The sequence below is a fragment of the Apodemus sylvaticus genome, chromosome 2, assembly GCF_947179515.1.
Source record: "Apodemus sylvaticus chromosome 2, mApoSyl1.1, whole genome shotgun sequence".
Lineage (NCBI taxonomy): Eukaryota > Metazoa > Chordata > Mammalia > Rodentia > Muridae > Apodemus > Apodemus sylvaticus.
In genome coordinates this window covers 148050500-148065752 of record NC_067473.1, presented here as the reverse complement: position 1 = coordinate 148065752, position 15253 = coordinate 148050500, and the positions used below count along the sequence as shown (strand labels likewise).

Sequence of the window (15253 nt, the reverse complement as noted above, 5' to 3'; positions counted from 1 at the left end):
TGTACCCTGTAGAGTATATAATATAGACAGAATGGAGCCTGTCTGTCTGTCTGACTTTCTTTCTTTCTTTCTCTTCTCTCTCTCTCTCTCTCTCTCTCTCTCTCTCTCTCTCTCTCTCTCTCTCTCTCTCTCTCTCTCTCTCTCTCTCTCTTCCTTCCATGCTTTTTTTCTTTCCTTCTTTCTTCCTTCCCTTTTTTTAAAGATGGAAAGTTTGTCTAACATCAGTGACATAAAAATAGAGCCCAAACTAAGCTTCACACCAAAATAATTGCCAAAAAAAGTTGGCAATTTCTTTTTATTTAGATCTTTAACACACACAGTCACTGCTTAATTGTGCCAACATGTTTGACCACAGGGAAGAGGAAAGTTCCTGTTCATTTCCTTTTTCCTTGAGATGCCACATCCTCCCCTTGCTTCACACTGGTTTGGTAGGCTCTTTTCAGATGTTAAACATGAGAGTCCCTAGCAGACAGCATCCTGTCTTACTATTCACTCTATCACACTAGGGTTTCTCAAGCTCTGTGCCCTTGCTGAGGTAGGACCTTGCTGAAATGCAGATTGTGACTTGCTAGATTTCAGGTGCCTAGAGAGTCTGTTTCCAATAAGCTTCCAAGGTTACTCTGCTACTACAGGTGCCTAGAACATGCATTGGGGTGCAAGCTTTATTCCAAAACAATCCATAAAGGCTATGGTTCACTTTGTAAACAGGCAAACTCTGACTGCTATAAAGTAAATTTCTACACCTCTTATTTTGCTTTCTGTTGCTGTATAAACACCATGGCCCAAAGTAAGTTGGTGAAGAAAGGGTTTATTTGGCTTACACTTCCATTTCACTGAGGGAAGTCAGGGCAGGAACTCAAGGCAGGAACTGACACAGAGGCCATGGGAGAGCACTGCTTACTTGCTCCCCATGGCTTGCTCAGCTGATTTCTTATACAACCAGGACCACAGTGATCAACCACTAATCAAGAAAATATCACAGAGATCTGACTACAGGCCAATCTTATAGAGGTATTTTTCTCAATTTTGGTTTGAGGTGACAAAAAAAAGGAAGGAAGGAAGGAAGGAAGGAAGGAAGGAAGGAAGGAAGGAAGGAAGGAAGGAGAAAAGGAGGGAGGGAGGGAGGGAGAAAGGAAGGAAGGAAGGAAGGAAGGAAGGAAGGAAGGCACTGTGTAAAAATGACAGTGAGCTTACAAAAATACACATAAATCATGAAGCATATTGGAAATATTATGGCCTGAAGGAAAAGAGGTAAGTTTTATTCATGTAAGAAATTGTCAAATTGCCAGGGTAAGAATAGTCTCTGCTGGCCCCCTCGGCCCCCCGGCGCCCCCTCACCCGGAGTGGGGCAGCCCCAGCCACCGGGCTTTCGATCTCTACCGAGCTTAGACTGAAGCTGCTACCACTGTGGGTAAGTAAGTGGGGCTGGAAGGACCTTAGCCACCCTCCAACCTCATCCTTCATTTGGTACTTTTCCGACCCACACCTCAACTCAAACTTTCCCTAGCTCTCTAACCTGCGACTACCAGCCTTTCTTTCTCCTCAGGTTCCTTTCTGTGCCGGAAGAGGCCTAAAATAAACGATTGCACTGACTTAGAAAATAACTGAATAAAAAAAAAAAAGAACAGTCTCTGCTGAGGAATAGGGACATTCTGTAATTAAGTCACTCCTGCCAGAATATTTCCAAGCTACAACAGGCACTTAGAAGCTGCTTTTACTAAGTGACTGACTCCTCACTTTGGCCCAGAGGTAACTAAAGAGCAACAAGACGAAAGGCTGGTGTCTCCACCTTCATTCTGTGTCTCTCACCTTTACCTTGGCTAAACCTTTCACCTTAAATCCCAGGAAAAGTACAACCTTCCAAGATAGAGCCCCTGCCCCCTGCAAGAGGTCAGTAATCCACAGGGTATGCGAGAGATCCTGGCAAAGACTCAGTCATCTTACAGGAAGGAAGCAGACTAGTGACCTCATTATGACAACAAGTAACAGATTAACAAGTTAACCACACACTAATGAGTCAGTCATGGATGGGTCACACCAAGCTTGACCAGGACTGCTTCCCTAAATATAACACTTGTTCTCCACCCATTTAAACAGAAACCTCACTGCCAGTATCCCCAAGACACACTGGGGAATTGGAGGGAAGGGTTACTGGATGGGCCCCTTTGTTTTGTTAGCTAAAGTTTCCCAAAATAAACCACACCTACATTAGACATTCTACAAGGCTGATATTTGATTGTCAGTGGTTGTGAGGAGGTTGGAATATTGCAGAACCAGAGCCAAACTATCTAAAGCCCTTCATTACCCACTGCCGTATGTGACCTAAACTCCCCCTGTCTGTTAGATCACAGACCCTTCAGATGCTCCCTCACAGATCAAGCTTCAAGTTCCTGGCAAACTCTCATCCCACAGGTACCTGGACAATATGGGTCATGTATTAACCTAAGCTCTTCTTCCTCCCTTAGAGACCATGAAGATCTGGCACCCTGCTTTCTCTGGTGGGACCTAGCTTCTCTTCCTTCAGAATTTGACTATTCTGTGCAGCCTGTCTGCAGTGTGACTGCTAACACAGCTCCCCAAAGAAAGACCACATCTCTTTCTCATCCTGGGGCCTCCTCTCCATTCTAGTCTTTTTTTTTATTCGATATATTCTTTATTTACATTTCAAATGATTTCCCCTTTTCTGGCTCCCCACTCCCCGAAAGTCCCATAAGCCCTCTTCCCTCCCCCGTTCCCCCATCTACTCCTTCTCACTTCCCTGTTCTGGTATTCCCCTATACTGCTGCACTGAGGCTTTCCAGAACCAGGGGCCACTCCTCCGGTCTTCTTGGACATCATTTAATATGTAGATTATGTCTTGGATATTCAAATTTTCTAGGCTAATATCCACTAATCAGTGAGTGCATACCATGATTGATCTTTTGAGTCTGGGTTACCTCACTTAGTATGATGTTCTCCAGCTCCATCCATTTGTCTAAGAATTTCATGAATTCATTGTTTCTAATGGCTGAATAGTACTCCATTGTGTAAATATACCACAATTTTTGTATCCATTCCTCTGTTGAGGGACATCTGGGTTCTTTCCAGCTTCTGGCTACTACAAATAGGGCTACCATGAACATAGTGGAGCATGTGTCCTTATTGCACGCCAGGGAATCCTCTGGGTATATGCCCAGGAGTGGTATAGCAGGGTCCTCCAGAAGTGTCATGCCCAGATTTCTGAGGAACCACCATCTTAAAGTCTATCTAACAGTGACTACCAGGCATATATTTTGATATGTATAGATTCATAGCTTTTCCCTACCCAGAGCTAAAAATGTCATCAGATAGGCTCTGAGGCCTACAGCAGATGTCTCTTGCCTGACTCATGCTCCCACCAATGTATTTGAAGGTCATAATTTATTATGTTTTGTTACTATAAAATTTCATGAAACTGTTACCATATTGGAACATGGTATTTGGGATAACATAAATCTGTGTTCCTGGGTCACAGACACTCAAATTTGGCTCCAGAATAAACATTCTCACCCTCTCTGAGAGGGGAGCTGTGTTTGCTGCATCTTCAGTTATATGGTACTTTTAATATGGAACTCCTAGGATAAGCCATCTTTACAGAAGTCACCCAGATCAGAGGTAGGTACCAGGATTGATCCCTTGTGTTAAGTCTCAAACTTAGACAAGAGTCTATTTAGCATATCAAATTGGACCTGAATGCCTGGTTCTCCCAGAATCCCTTAGTCCCTACCTATTACAGGGTATGGCTGGCATACGCTGCCCCCTACCCTAAACACGTCTCCAGCCCAGAGACTAGGCTGCCTAACTCAGACATTCTGGCTACCTATCCTTTTTTGGTCTACCCTTTACTCTTTTGGCCAGTTTCTTGGCCCAGGCCTCTCCCTTCTTTCCTCTCCTTACATAGTCTGTCTCAACCTAGCCATGTCCCCTCTGGACTCTCCTAAATGTCCCTGCCTCTGGCTATGCTCTCCCTTTTACCTACAATAAACTTTCTTATCCACCATACTTAGAAGCAGTCATGTTCTTCCTATTTTATTTTATTTTTTCATTCATTTTGTATCTATTGCATGGCATTGGCGTCATGAGTGGAGGCTGGTGAATTCCTTGTGATGTTCAAACCTTCACTGGTTTGGTTATTGGTTCAGTGGTTTATTCTGAGATGGATGTTTAGGATTCTAATTGCTGGCTACCTTTTATGGTTTGCTTTCAGGGCTCTTGGTTTAAGATAGCCATTTGTTTGTTTACTCTGAAAGCACTTTGGTTTCCAAACATTCAGTTTGCTTTTTTGTTTTGTTTTGACAGGGTCTCTCTAAGTAGCCTTGGCTGTCCTAGAAGGCACTCTCTAAACCAGGCTAACATTAAAGTCACAGAGATCCTCCTGCCTCTAGCTCTGAGTGCTGGAACTAAAGGTGATTAAAGGCATGCATCACTACACTAGCACTGGTACTATTCAGTCTGTTAATTACCAGCATTCGTTCAGTTCGTTAATGGGCTAACACACTGTTGTCTCCCCTGCCACTCATCCAAAACCTAATTCAAGGATGAAGGAAATGGCTATAAAAACAGTTTTTTTTTTCTAACTCCAGTTGGTTTTGTTGCTAACCGTATTAATTCAACTCAAAACTGTGTAGGGGCTTTAATTAAAGAAATGGGGAACATTCAATGTCTGTATTGTTTTTTGAGTGCTAAATGAGAATTCCTAACAACAGAATTATAGATTATGAATGGGCACCCTGCTTTAATTGAAATTTAAAAACATTTAAGGAAAGAAAAAGATATAATTGGTAACTTACAAATTCAGAAAGAAAAAACTACATGTTCTCCTTAATATATGGACACTAGCATAATGTATACACACATGTACACATACACACACACACATACACACACAAATAGGAGACGTGAGTGTAATTTAAAAACTACATTCAACAAATATACTAAGGTGAACTTAGAGATAAAATACACCATCAGTATTTTAAGGCATCTTAAGGCAGTGTAATCTACATTAACAGTCATGCAGCTGTCTGTTTTACTTTTGTTTTTTAATTCATTTTAAAGCTTTAAGCAAGTCATAATAAAGTGACAAGCATTCAGAAAGTAGGTGAGATGACAAAACATACAACAGAGTAGCTAATATTTGTTTGGGGTCCATTTATCTAGATTCTAGAATTCAGCTTTCTCTTTTCATTTTTTTAACAACTTAACTTTTTCTTATATGTATATGGATATGTCCATGTGAATATCATGTGTATTCATGTACCCTCAGAGGCCTGAAGAGTGAGCTATGTCACTTGGAGCTAAAGTTATAGGCAGTTAAGAGCCACGTGATATGAGCTAGGAACTGAACTTAGATCCCCTGAAAGAGCAGGGAGCTGAGCATCTCTCTAGCCTCTCCAGCTTTCTCTTTTACACGGTGAGCTTTACAAATGGGTGAGGGGATAAATTCCTTATCTGAAATTTTAAAATATATTGGTTTTGTATGTAATTTTTTCTCTTCTGGAGTGTAATACAGTGTGGCTCAAGTTGCACTACATGCTATATTTGTGAACAGTCATCTTAAATGAACAACAGACTGTGTACTGAGCTCCATACAAATAATAAAAGTTACTATCAAAGAAAAAAATGAGTGAGAGATGCACTAAAGGAGATGACACTGGTAGTAACTCTAAGCTCTGAGTAGTTTTTTAAAAAACAAGAAACAAAGTCGTACTGTATGAAGCAGGCTGGCTGACCTTAAACTCAGACATCAGCCTGCCTCTGTCTCCTCAGTGCTTAGATTAAAGACACGTACCATCAGGTCCAGCTAAACACTGTGTCTTAATAGAACATATCACTTTCCTTATTATCACTAAGCAGCATGTACACGCAGTTTAAAACTCCTGAAATCATAAATAAATAAATAGTTTTCTGTGACACAGATTGACAAACGCTTTTCAAATTGTGACATATAATATGGTATAATTAGGATAACAATAACTAGAGTAATAATGTAGTGAAAAATATAATCTTTTCCAATGCATTTTCCACTAAGTTTCTTTGTATTCATAATTGATTTTTATTAATAATTATATAAACAACCAAATGAATAAACATTCCTGTTTTTTTAAAAATTATATGTAGGGACTAGAGAGATGGCTCATCAGTTAAGAACACTCTAGTACCCACACAGCAGCTTAGTGTTGTCTGTAGCTCCAGTTTCAGTTGATCTGATGCCTTCTTTTGACCTCTGTGACCAGGCTCACATATGGTGCATATATAGGCAAATACTCATATACATAAAAATAAATCTTAAAAAGCCTTAGTGGCTTTTTAAAAAGATATATGAAATAAATAATGTAAAACCTTAAAGCTAAAGTAATCTACATGAATGCAAGTTAGAATTCACTTACTATAAAATTATTGAAATTATACTACTTCTTCTATTCTATATGGAGCACCCAAGGTATTAGAAGTCTTAGTTAAGAATGAACTAATTTAGAAACATACATATTGACTAGCTACTACAAACCAGGTACTGTTAAGGTCTTTAAGAATGGAGTTGCAAATAAACCAAAGACCCTCAAACTCAGAGAGTTTAATAATATGGAGTAGGAAAGCTGCCTATAATCACAGTATTTGGGAAGCTGAGTCAGGAGGATCATCAGTTCAAGCCTAGCCTAAACTATGCAGCAAAACTCTTTCTCAACACAGGAGAAGGCAAGAGAATTATCAAGTTTGGTTCCAATTCCCTTTGTGTAATTTTGTGTCCCACAGCTCTGGAACATCCCACAGTCTCAACAAACAAAGCATCACCATACACAATCCAACAGGGCGAACAGCACTAGCCAAGAACAGCCCTGACAAATGAAATTACATGTCTAGTTTGCAAGTGTATATATGCTCACATGGTAACACATACAAATGCATGCACACACACAAAAGCTTACATGGATATATGGTAACAACTCCCACAATCAGAACAAAGGCCCTTTGTTCCACAAAGAAAGGAGGTGGCTTCTGCAAACAAAACCTCCTCTAGAAAAAGAATCTGTAGCTTTATTGATTCAATACTAAATTATTATTCTCAGGATTTTTCAAAGCCAAACTCCACGATTCGAAATTGAGTAGTCAACATTAATTAATAAAAAGATATTTTTACATCAAAAGATAGCATCAAAAACTGATACATGACATTTAAATGTTTATTGTCTTAAGAATATGTTCAACAAACACAAGGGACATATTGTATTAGAATAAATTCCATTACAATGTACATCCCTGACAATATGAACGGCAGGATTACTGTTTAGTGCCTCCGGGGAAGGCTCCCTTGGTTCCAGAGCTTGTTATGGATGGCATCCCTAAAGTCAGTGAGCAACCTGGGCAGTGCTGACAGGGCACTTCTTACCTGAAGCGTCATCTTCCACCAGGAATGCATGGGCTTGTCCTCAATACAGCTCTCCCCAGCAGCATTGTACCCTGCGCCTGCCCGTGGGGAGGCGGGGAGGGGTTGGGAGTTGTGCCTGAACTGCAGCTGCCCTGCAGCAGCCAGCAGAACCACACTGCTCTAATGCTGGACTTCAGTGCAACATTCCTGTGCTCAAACTGAACTAACTACTTCCTCCAGCTGATTTCCAAGGAATGAGGTAGTTAATGAATAATTCACAACAAGTCCTTTCCCGCAACCAATCTCATTCCTTCTGTTCTATGGCCCTCCTACAACAATATGCAACATAAAGATTCTAAGTATACTTGCTGGCTTGCAAATAACTGAAGTTCAATTTCCCGTCGATGGCAGTAAATGGTCCTGGATCTGTTTGCTCTTGTATGTTAACCTATCACCCAGACTTACTTGAGAGACTTTTAAAAAAGGGTTGAAAGGGTAAATAATTAACCACGGATATCTAAAAGAACAATATTTTTTTTCTTCCACCAACTTGTCCTTCTGGGGCTGAGCTGTAGGAGAAGCAGCAGAGGACGTGACAGCATGCTAGCTGGAGGAGGCGCATTCTGAACAGTGATGCTAGGAAACAACTGCTTCAAGGAGGGATTTTCCTGCTCTCTGGCTATAAATAAACCTTGTATCTCACTATTATTCTTCAAGGAAGCTGATGAACATTTGTTTCCCAAAACCTGTCAATGCTTACATATTTACAAATGAATAATGCCCGAAGCATCTGAAAACTACTCCGAACACAATTCCAAGAGAAGCCTGAACTGGAGGACTGGATGACCCCTCCCTCCCTCTAGCCTACCTTAGGACTGCTAGTCTCCTGTCTTGTTCTCCACCTGTTCCTCACTCCACACAGGTCATGTTTGAGTTATCTATCAGTTAGTGGGGGAAGGGGAGAGTATTCTGTTCCTAGCTGCTTCTGACTTATTTGCTTTGCAAACTGCTGTTCAATGCATCTCCTTGGCCCTGAGTCTTTCATTTTATTTTGTTACTTTATATTATCACTTCTGAGTTTATGCTTTCTAAAATTTAAGAGATTTTGTTGTTGTTGTTGTTGTTGTTGTTTTTTAAGATTTCTTTATCTAGACATAGTGGTATGCTTAGGTGGTTCATTCTTTAATCCCAGTACTTGGGAGGCAAAAGACAGGCAGATCTCTATAAGTTAGAGGACAGGTTGGTCTATATAGTGATTCCAGGACAAGCCAGAGCTATATAGAGACCCTGTTTCACAGATAGATAGATAGATAGATAGATAGATAGATAGATAGATAGATAGATAGATTGATAGATAGATGATAGATAGATAGATAGATAGATAGATAGATAGATAGATAGATATTTAAAAAAGAGTTTAATTTTAGAAGCTAGAGAGATAGATCAGCCATTAAGAACAGTGACTGCTCTTCAGGAGGACCCAACAACTTGTCTGTAACTCCAGTTCCACACCATCTTCTGGCCTCTAAGGGCACCAGGCACAAGATGGTGCACAGACATACATGCAGGCAAAATAGCCACATAGACAAAACAAAATGATAATAAAACAAAAATTTCCAAAGATTTTATTTTTTAATTATGTGTATACATGTGAGCATAGGTGCATAAGACTGTGGTTACGGTCACAGTCCAGAAAGGGCACTGGATCTCCTGGAACCAGAACTAGGTGGTAGTTGTAAACAGTCAGAGGTGGGCACTGGGAACTGAATCCAGGGCCTCTGGAAGAACAATAGTGCTTTTAATCACTGAGCCACCTTTCCAGCTGCCAAATTCAAGTTCTTATTAGTCTGTTCCACAGTAGTGCTCAAGAAGTCTCTTCCTGTTCTTTGGACTGATTGTTTTTGTTCTATCAGTAGGTTCTCATGTATCCCAGACTGGGCTCCAAGTCTATTTAGCAGAGGATGACCCCAAATTTCTTATCTGTCTGCCACTACCTCCTATATGCTGGGATTACAGACACACGTTGCACACCAGAACTTTGTGCCTAAGAGGAAAGCACTCTACCTGCTGACTACACTCCAGCACTCTCACTTTATTACAAATACTTTACTCTAGAACATATTAATAAGCCTTTGCCTTTCTCAAAGATTCCAACATGTCTCCTCATCAGCCCAAGCTCCACAGCAACATTCTGGCCTTTCTGTGTTACTGTGTGGTCAGGGAAACCTTTCCTTTCCACCTACATAAAGAGCTAAATCTTGCAGCATACATGCATTATATGGTGAGGGTCCATGGAAGGCGGTAAAGGAAGGCCGGGGTAAGAAGCTCCTGCGTGTTGGGAATGAGAAAACAACAACCCAAAGTATGGAGCTTTGGGATGCATGGTTCTTTAATCCAAAGAATGGCAGAGCCAGGAGCCTAGAAACACCTCTTCATCATCCAAGGCAGATTACAGAAACTAAAATTCTCTTTTCCCCAAGACCAAACATAGCCACTTGAACTTTATTCTCCCAAAGCAAGACTCCCCCTGCCTTTCTCTTACTCTTTATGTGACATGTCCAAGCTAACTTTAATTGTCAAATTGACACTGGCCTAGTCACCTGAGGGGGAATATCCACTGCGGGATTGCCCAAAGCATGTTCAGTGGCCATGCCTGAGTAAGACTGGTGCTAACATGGAACCAATGCTACAAAACTTTTCTCTGAATTCTACATGTGCACTGTGGCAAGTGTGCCCACACATGCACATACATACACAAGTACACGTACACACACACACACACACACACACACACACACACACCTTTTTACAATATCAAAATGTACCGGAACACAAGGACTACAGTGGAGAGACAGCTACTTATTGCTGACCCTTTCTTCCCCCCTCAACTCAACTCTTCGTTTTCTTCTATATTCTCTTTCTGTGTTGTTGTCTCTGTACCCAAGAGACACCAACACCCCTACTCCCTGAGTATGCCAGGCTAGCAGGAGCCTACTTTACAAAGCTCCTAATGAGAAAGCTGCTAGAGACCCCTGGAAAACATCCTCCTTATCCTTACAAAGAAAATGAGAAACTTCTCTTCTATTCCACTTCCCGACACAAGGCCAAGGGCCATGCTGAATGCTACTGACAGCCATCTACTACTGTAAGCAAAACATGCCTTCCTTAGCATACAATTTCAAAACCATTATAAAGGATTCAAATATGGCCAAGAATACTTAGAAAAATCAATGATTCTCAGAATTAACAGAGACCTAAAATGGGGCAAAGTGTAGCATACCTGTGAGTCCAACTCCACGGAAACAGGAAGATCATGAGTTGATGATATGGGCTATATATCAAAACCTTGTTCTCAAAGGAAAACTAACAACAAAGATATAAATATTGTGTAGTCCAACCCAGTAAGGACCTACGCCACTTCATCCTCTAATTTCATAGCCATACTTATTTCCCCGTCAATGCTCTCCCAGTAGCAACTCTCCAGCCAGCTTCCCACACAGCTAGTTCTATCCACTTTGCTTTAAATAAAATATTTATTTATTAAATAAAAGTATCCATAGTTGCCAACAAGCTCATACTTTACCCTTAAAATGTCAATGGAAATATTGAATTGTAAAGCAGATTCAAAGGATGTCACGGTCTAGCTCAGTGGTAGCTGCAGTAATAAATATGGCATGAGCATGCCATGGTGTGGACACACGTTTCACAGATCATCAGTTAACAGTCAACAGCAGGCCCATGAATCAGCATTTAAATAGGATTAAATGCCTTCCTTGTGGGTTACAGATACATACAGCTCTCTCAAGCTTCAGGGCCTCCTCTCTCTCTTTTTTATATTTTTAATGTTTTTTTATTGAATATAATCTTCATTTACATTTCAAACGCTAAAACCTTTCCCGGTTTCTCCCTCCCCGAAAACCCCCAACCCCTCCTCCCACCCCATCTCCAAGTATATGCCCCTTTGTAGGGGCATCTATTGAGCCTTCACAGGACCAAGGACCTCTCCTCCCACTGATGCCCAGCAAGGCATTCCTTTTTGACTGGAACCATGTGTACCCCTTGGTTGATGGTTTAGTCCCTGGGAGTCCTGGGGCATTTGGATGGCTGACATCATTGTTCTTCCCATGGGGCTGCAAACCCCTTTAGCTCCTCCAGTCCACCCTCCAGCTCCTCTATTAGGAATCCCATGCCCAGTCCAATGGTTGGCTGCTAGCATCTGCCTCTGTATGTGTAAGGCTCTGACAGGGCCCCTCCAGAGACAACCATGACATGCTCCTTTTGGTATGCACTTCTTGCCGTCCATAATTGTGTCAGGGTTTGGTAACTGTTTATAGGATGAATCCCCAGGTAGAACACTCTCTGGGTGGCCTTTCCTTCAGTCTCTGTTCCATACTTTGTCTACATTATTGCTCCTATGTGCATTTTGTTCCCTTTCTCAGAGGAACCAAAGTACTCCCACTTCAGTCCTCCTCCTTCTTGAGCTTCCTGTCATCTGTGAATTGTAACTTGTTTATTTTGAACTTTCGGGCTGATATCCACTTATCAGTGAGTGTGTACCATGTGTGTTCTTTTATGATTGGGTTATGACAATAAGAGTAACATAAAAAAAGAATGTCTTCTCTTGAGTCAGGGCAAAAATAACTGCAATTCTTCTCAGCTGTAATTTGCTGTTTGATATTAGAGCACACTCTTAAAAATGTGGCTATGTTAGTCATCATTAACAGTTATTTCATTTTTTATAGCTTTTTGTTTTTTTCTTTCCTACTGACTTACTACTTCCTGTTTATCTCATATTTACTTTATCTGTGGTGATAAGTTTAGACAATCAAGTGATTTTCTGTTTTAAGTTTCAAAGGGCCATAAAGCAGTGAAGACAGCTCTCAGCCATCATCAGTGATCTGACCAGGAACACCTCTTCAACTTGCAAATGTAGTGGTGGCTGGGGAAGTTTTTCAAAGGATTCAAAGTGTAGTGGCTGCCATTTGAAGCTGACAAGTGCCCAGCTGAGAGCAGCCATGGAAGCTCATCCTCTTACAATCAAGGAGAAGTGGCCAATGTAGAGCAGGAGGGAAGCGAGCTGGAATGGTGACCAGGCTGGGCAGGTGCCTCAGGAACTGACAAAGCATCAGTCATGATGTTCCTTTTAGTCAGCACAGTTACAATAAACCATTACTTGATCAGATGGTGACACAAGGTGGGTTATATTTGATACCTGGTAACAATCATTTAGTGACTGGACTAAGATGCTGCAAAGCCTTTCTCAGCAGACCTGCATCAAAACCAAACTGTGTTTCCTGATGGTGTTCTGCTGCTGGTCTGGTCTTTCAGACCAGACTTTCACCATGACTTTCAGAATCTCAGAAGTCAACTCACAAGGCAATCGAATCCACCAAAAACCCCACAATTTTAACCAGAACTAGTCAATGAAAAGGGTTTGGTTCTTCTCTCTACAACACCCGACTACACATTGCAAATCAATACGTTAGAATTTGAACAAACTGGGCCACAAAGTTTTGTGTCGTCTACCACGTTCACTATTCTCTACCACGCAACTACTTCTTCAAGGATCTTGACAACTGGGGAAACAATTTTACAAACATAGGAAGCAGAAAATGCTTTCCAAAAATATCTCAAATCCTAAAGCATGGATTTTTATGTGACAGGAATATACAAACTTATTTTTCACTGGCAGAAATGTGTTGACTTGCACAGGTCCTACCTTGAATGCTAAACATGTATGTGGGCCTAGGTCTACTGATTTAGGTCTGAAACCAAAATTCCTTTTGCACAAAAATAACAAAAGAAATGCTTATAAGTATTACAAGAAGCAAAAACATGACACAGTGAGATTTGTATCACATCTCCTTTCACATTTCTCTCTGCTGTCATAATACTTCTCTGTATCTTCATGTCCTTAGCAGACTGACCATGGGGTAAACAAACCTTAAACAGAAAGGACTGCTGAGGAATACTAACTATAAGTGATGGATTAGTCTTTCAGTAGAAGATGATAACAACTTAGTCTATATTTCCTATATGTTCCAAATTATTAAGCTATTACTTTCTTTTCTCGATTGCCTCTCTCTAAGCTGTTATCCTCTACTTTTCTTAAGTATCTCCACACACTGAGAATACAATTCCTACAGACAGAATCACTCTAGGAAGACTTTAAATCTTACCCAAGTTCAGACTAAGGATTTCTATAACAAGCCTTCCTGGGAGCTGATACACAGATGATGGACTCAGTGTATCCCAGGTGTCTCATGCAGAAATCTGAGGGACTTCCTTATACTATTTATCCCACACCACCACCAGCTCTTCTCACCATACCTAATAGGGTGACTCCGACTGTAGTCACTGCCCTGATTTAAGAAAGGCTTCTCAAATGTGACAAACTGAATTCCTTTTGCTAAAAGTGGGAAATACCCAAATTCAGAAAGAGGAAGATAAATTAAAAAAATATTTTATCCCCTACTGAAAAGGATAGAACAGTGGACTAAAATAATCCAAATTGTAGAAAGTTTCAAGAGGACAAGGATCCTTACTGTAGGAAAGGTGTTCTCAATGACTCAGTGACCACTGTCCTTTGGTGTCCTGTCACACATCATTCTTTTAGATTATTCAGCTTGCGGGGTAATTTCACCTACTCCTCAGGCTTTTTATATTCCAAAATATCTTTCACTGTGACAGCGACACTACACACTATACAGCCTAGATGTCCTGGAACAGAAGCTTTTCCTACCTCAGTCTACTGAGTGCTGGGATTATAGCAAAGCTTGACTTGGACTTCTCTAAAGATCAAATACAACTGAATTCTGGGTTTCCATAACTGGACCAGCCAATAACATTAGACTTTCCATGTCCACAGTTATACCTGCCATCTTTCCTGCTTCTATGGCAGTGCATGTGACCCTACTATTTAGACTGGAGATCATCTATTCCAGACCACCTCAGTGTGTGGACACCCAGCCCTGCTCAGCCTACCTCTTGTCCATCTTCATGAAATCAACTAGTCTTTCTTGACCCCAGCAACACTGTCTCATCACACAAACTGGTAGACTATCTTCAAGGGGCCTTGAGTCAGGGAACTAACTCACCTCATTGACCTCAGTACTGGCGTCTCTCTCAGTGTTCACAGCCTCCAGGTGGCCACTCCAACCTTGTCTATTTCCCACCTTCACCCTTTGAATTCCAGTGAAAATAAATTCTACTCATTATAGCAAACTGTTGTGTATAATCTAGAAAATGATCTATGACAGCAGCACTTTTGGTTTTGAACAAGTGAGCTTATTAAGTTCTAGTATCCAAACAGAGATGAAATCACAAGCAGCGGACAGACAGCAGAGAATATTGTCATATGAAGAGTTTGCAAGATCCAACACAAACAACTAGAACATCTGGACTGAGAGAGCAAACAGAAGTTAACATCTCAAGTTGGACTTACAGACATCCAGCCCCCAGGGAAGGAAGACAGGGTGGTGAGCAGGAGTTCTCGACTGAGGTCTCTACGATGAGCTTCCAACGCTGGGCTTTGGGTTTCCCCACTGCAATCATTTTTATATCATAGGATAAACAACAGCAGTCAGAAACTATTTCCATTCTAGTTATCTCCTCTCTCCCCATGGTGGAGTTGGGGGAAGAGGAGCAGGGAATCTTGTCATTTTTGAGACAAACATGCTTCAGTTTGAAGTGAGAGGATAGGGAAGCCCATTTCCAGAGACAACTTCATAGTAAGTGTAAATAGCACATGACAATTTAGCAACACACAAAATCAGAGATAGTAGCGACAGGCCAGGTCCTCACAGAGGACAGAGGCTAGCCTAAGTAGCCAGCAAAGAGTATGATTGTGAAGAGTGCATGTGAATTCCACCT

At 41.1% G+C, this 15253-nt stretch overlaps 1 protein-coding gene across 12 annotated transcripts in view; it reads right to left on the bottom strand.

Moving 5' to 3' along the window:
- Positions 1–15253, bottom strand: part of Marchf8 (membrane associated ring-CH-type finger 8) — an 87341-nt gene that overhangs the window by 22431 nt on the left and 49657 nt on the right. For 3 of the 12 annotated variants that reach the window (XM_052174642.1, XM_052174643.1, XM_052174653.1), the window contains one exon: positions 14826–14925. The exons of the other annotated variants lie outside the window; for them this stretch is intronic. In XM_052174642.1, coding sequence (XP_052030602.1) covers positions 14826–14925 — 100 coding nt within the window. The remainder of the gene's footprint in view (positions 1–14825; positions 14926–15253) is intronic. 12 annotated transcript variants of the gene reach the window in all.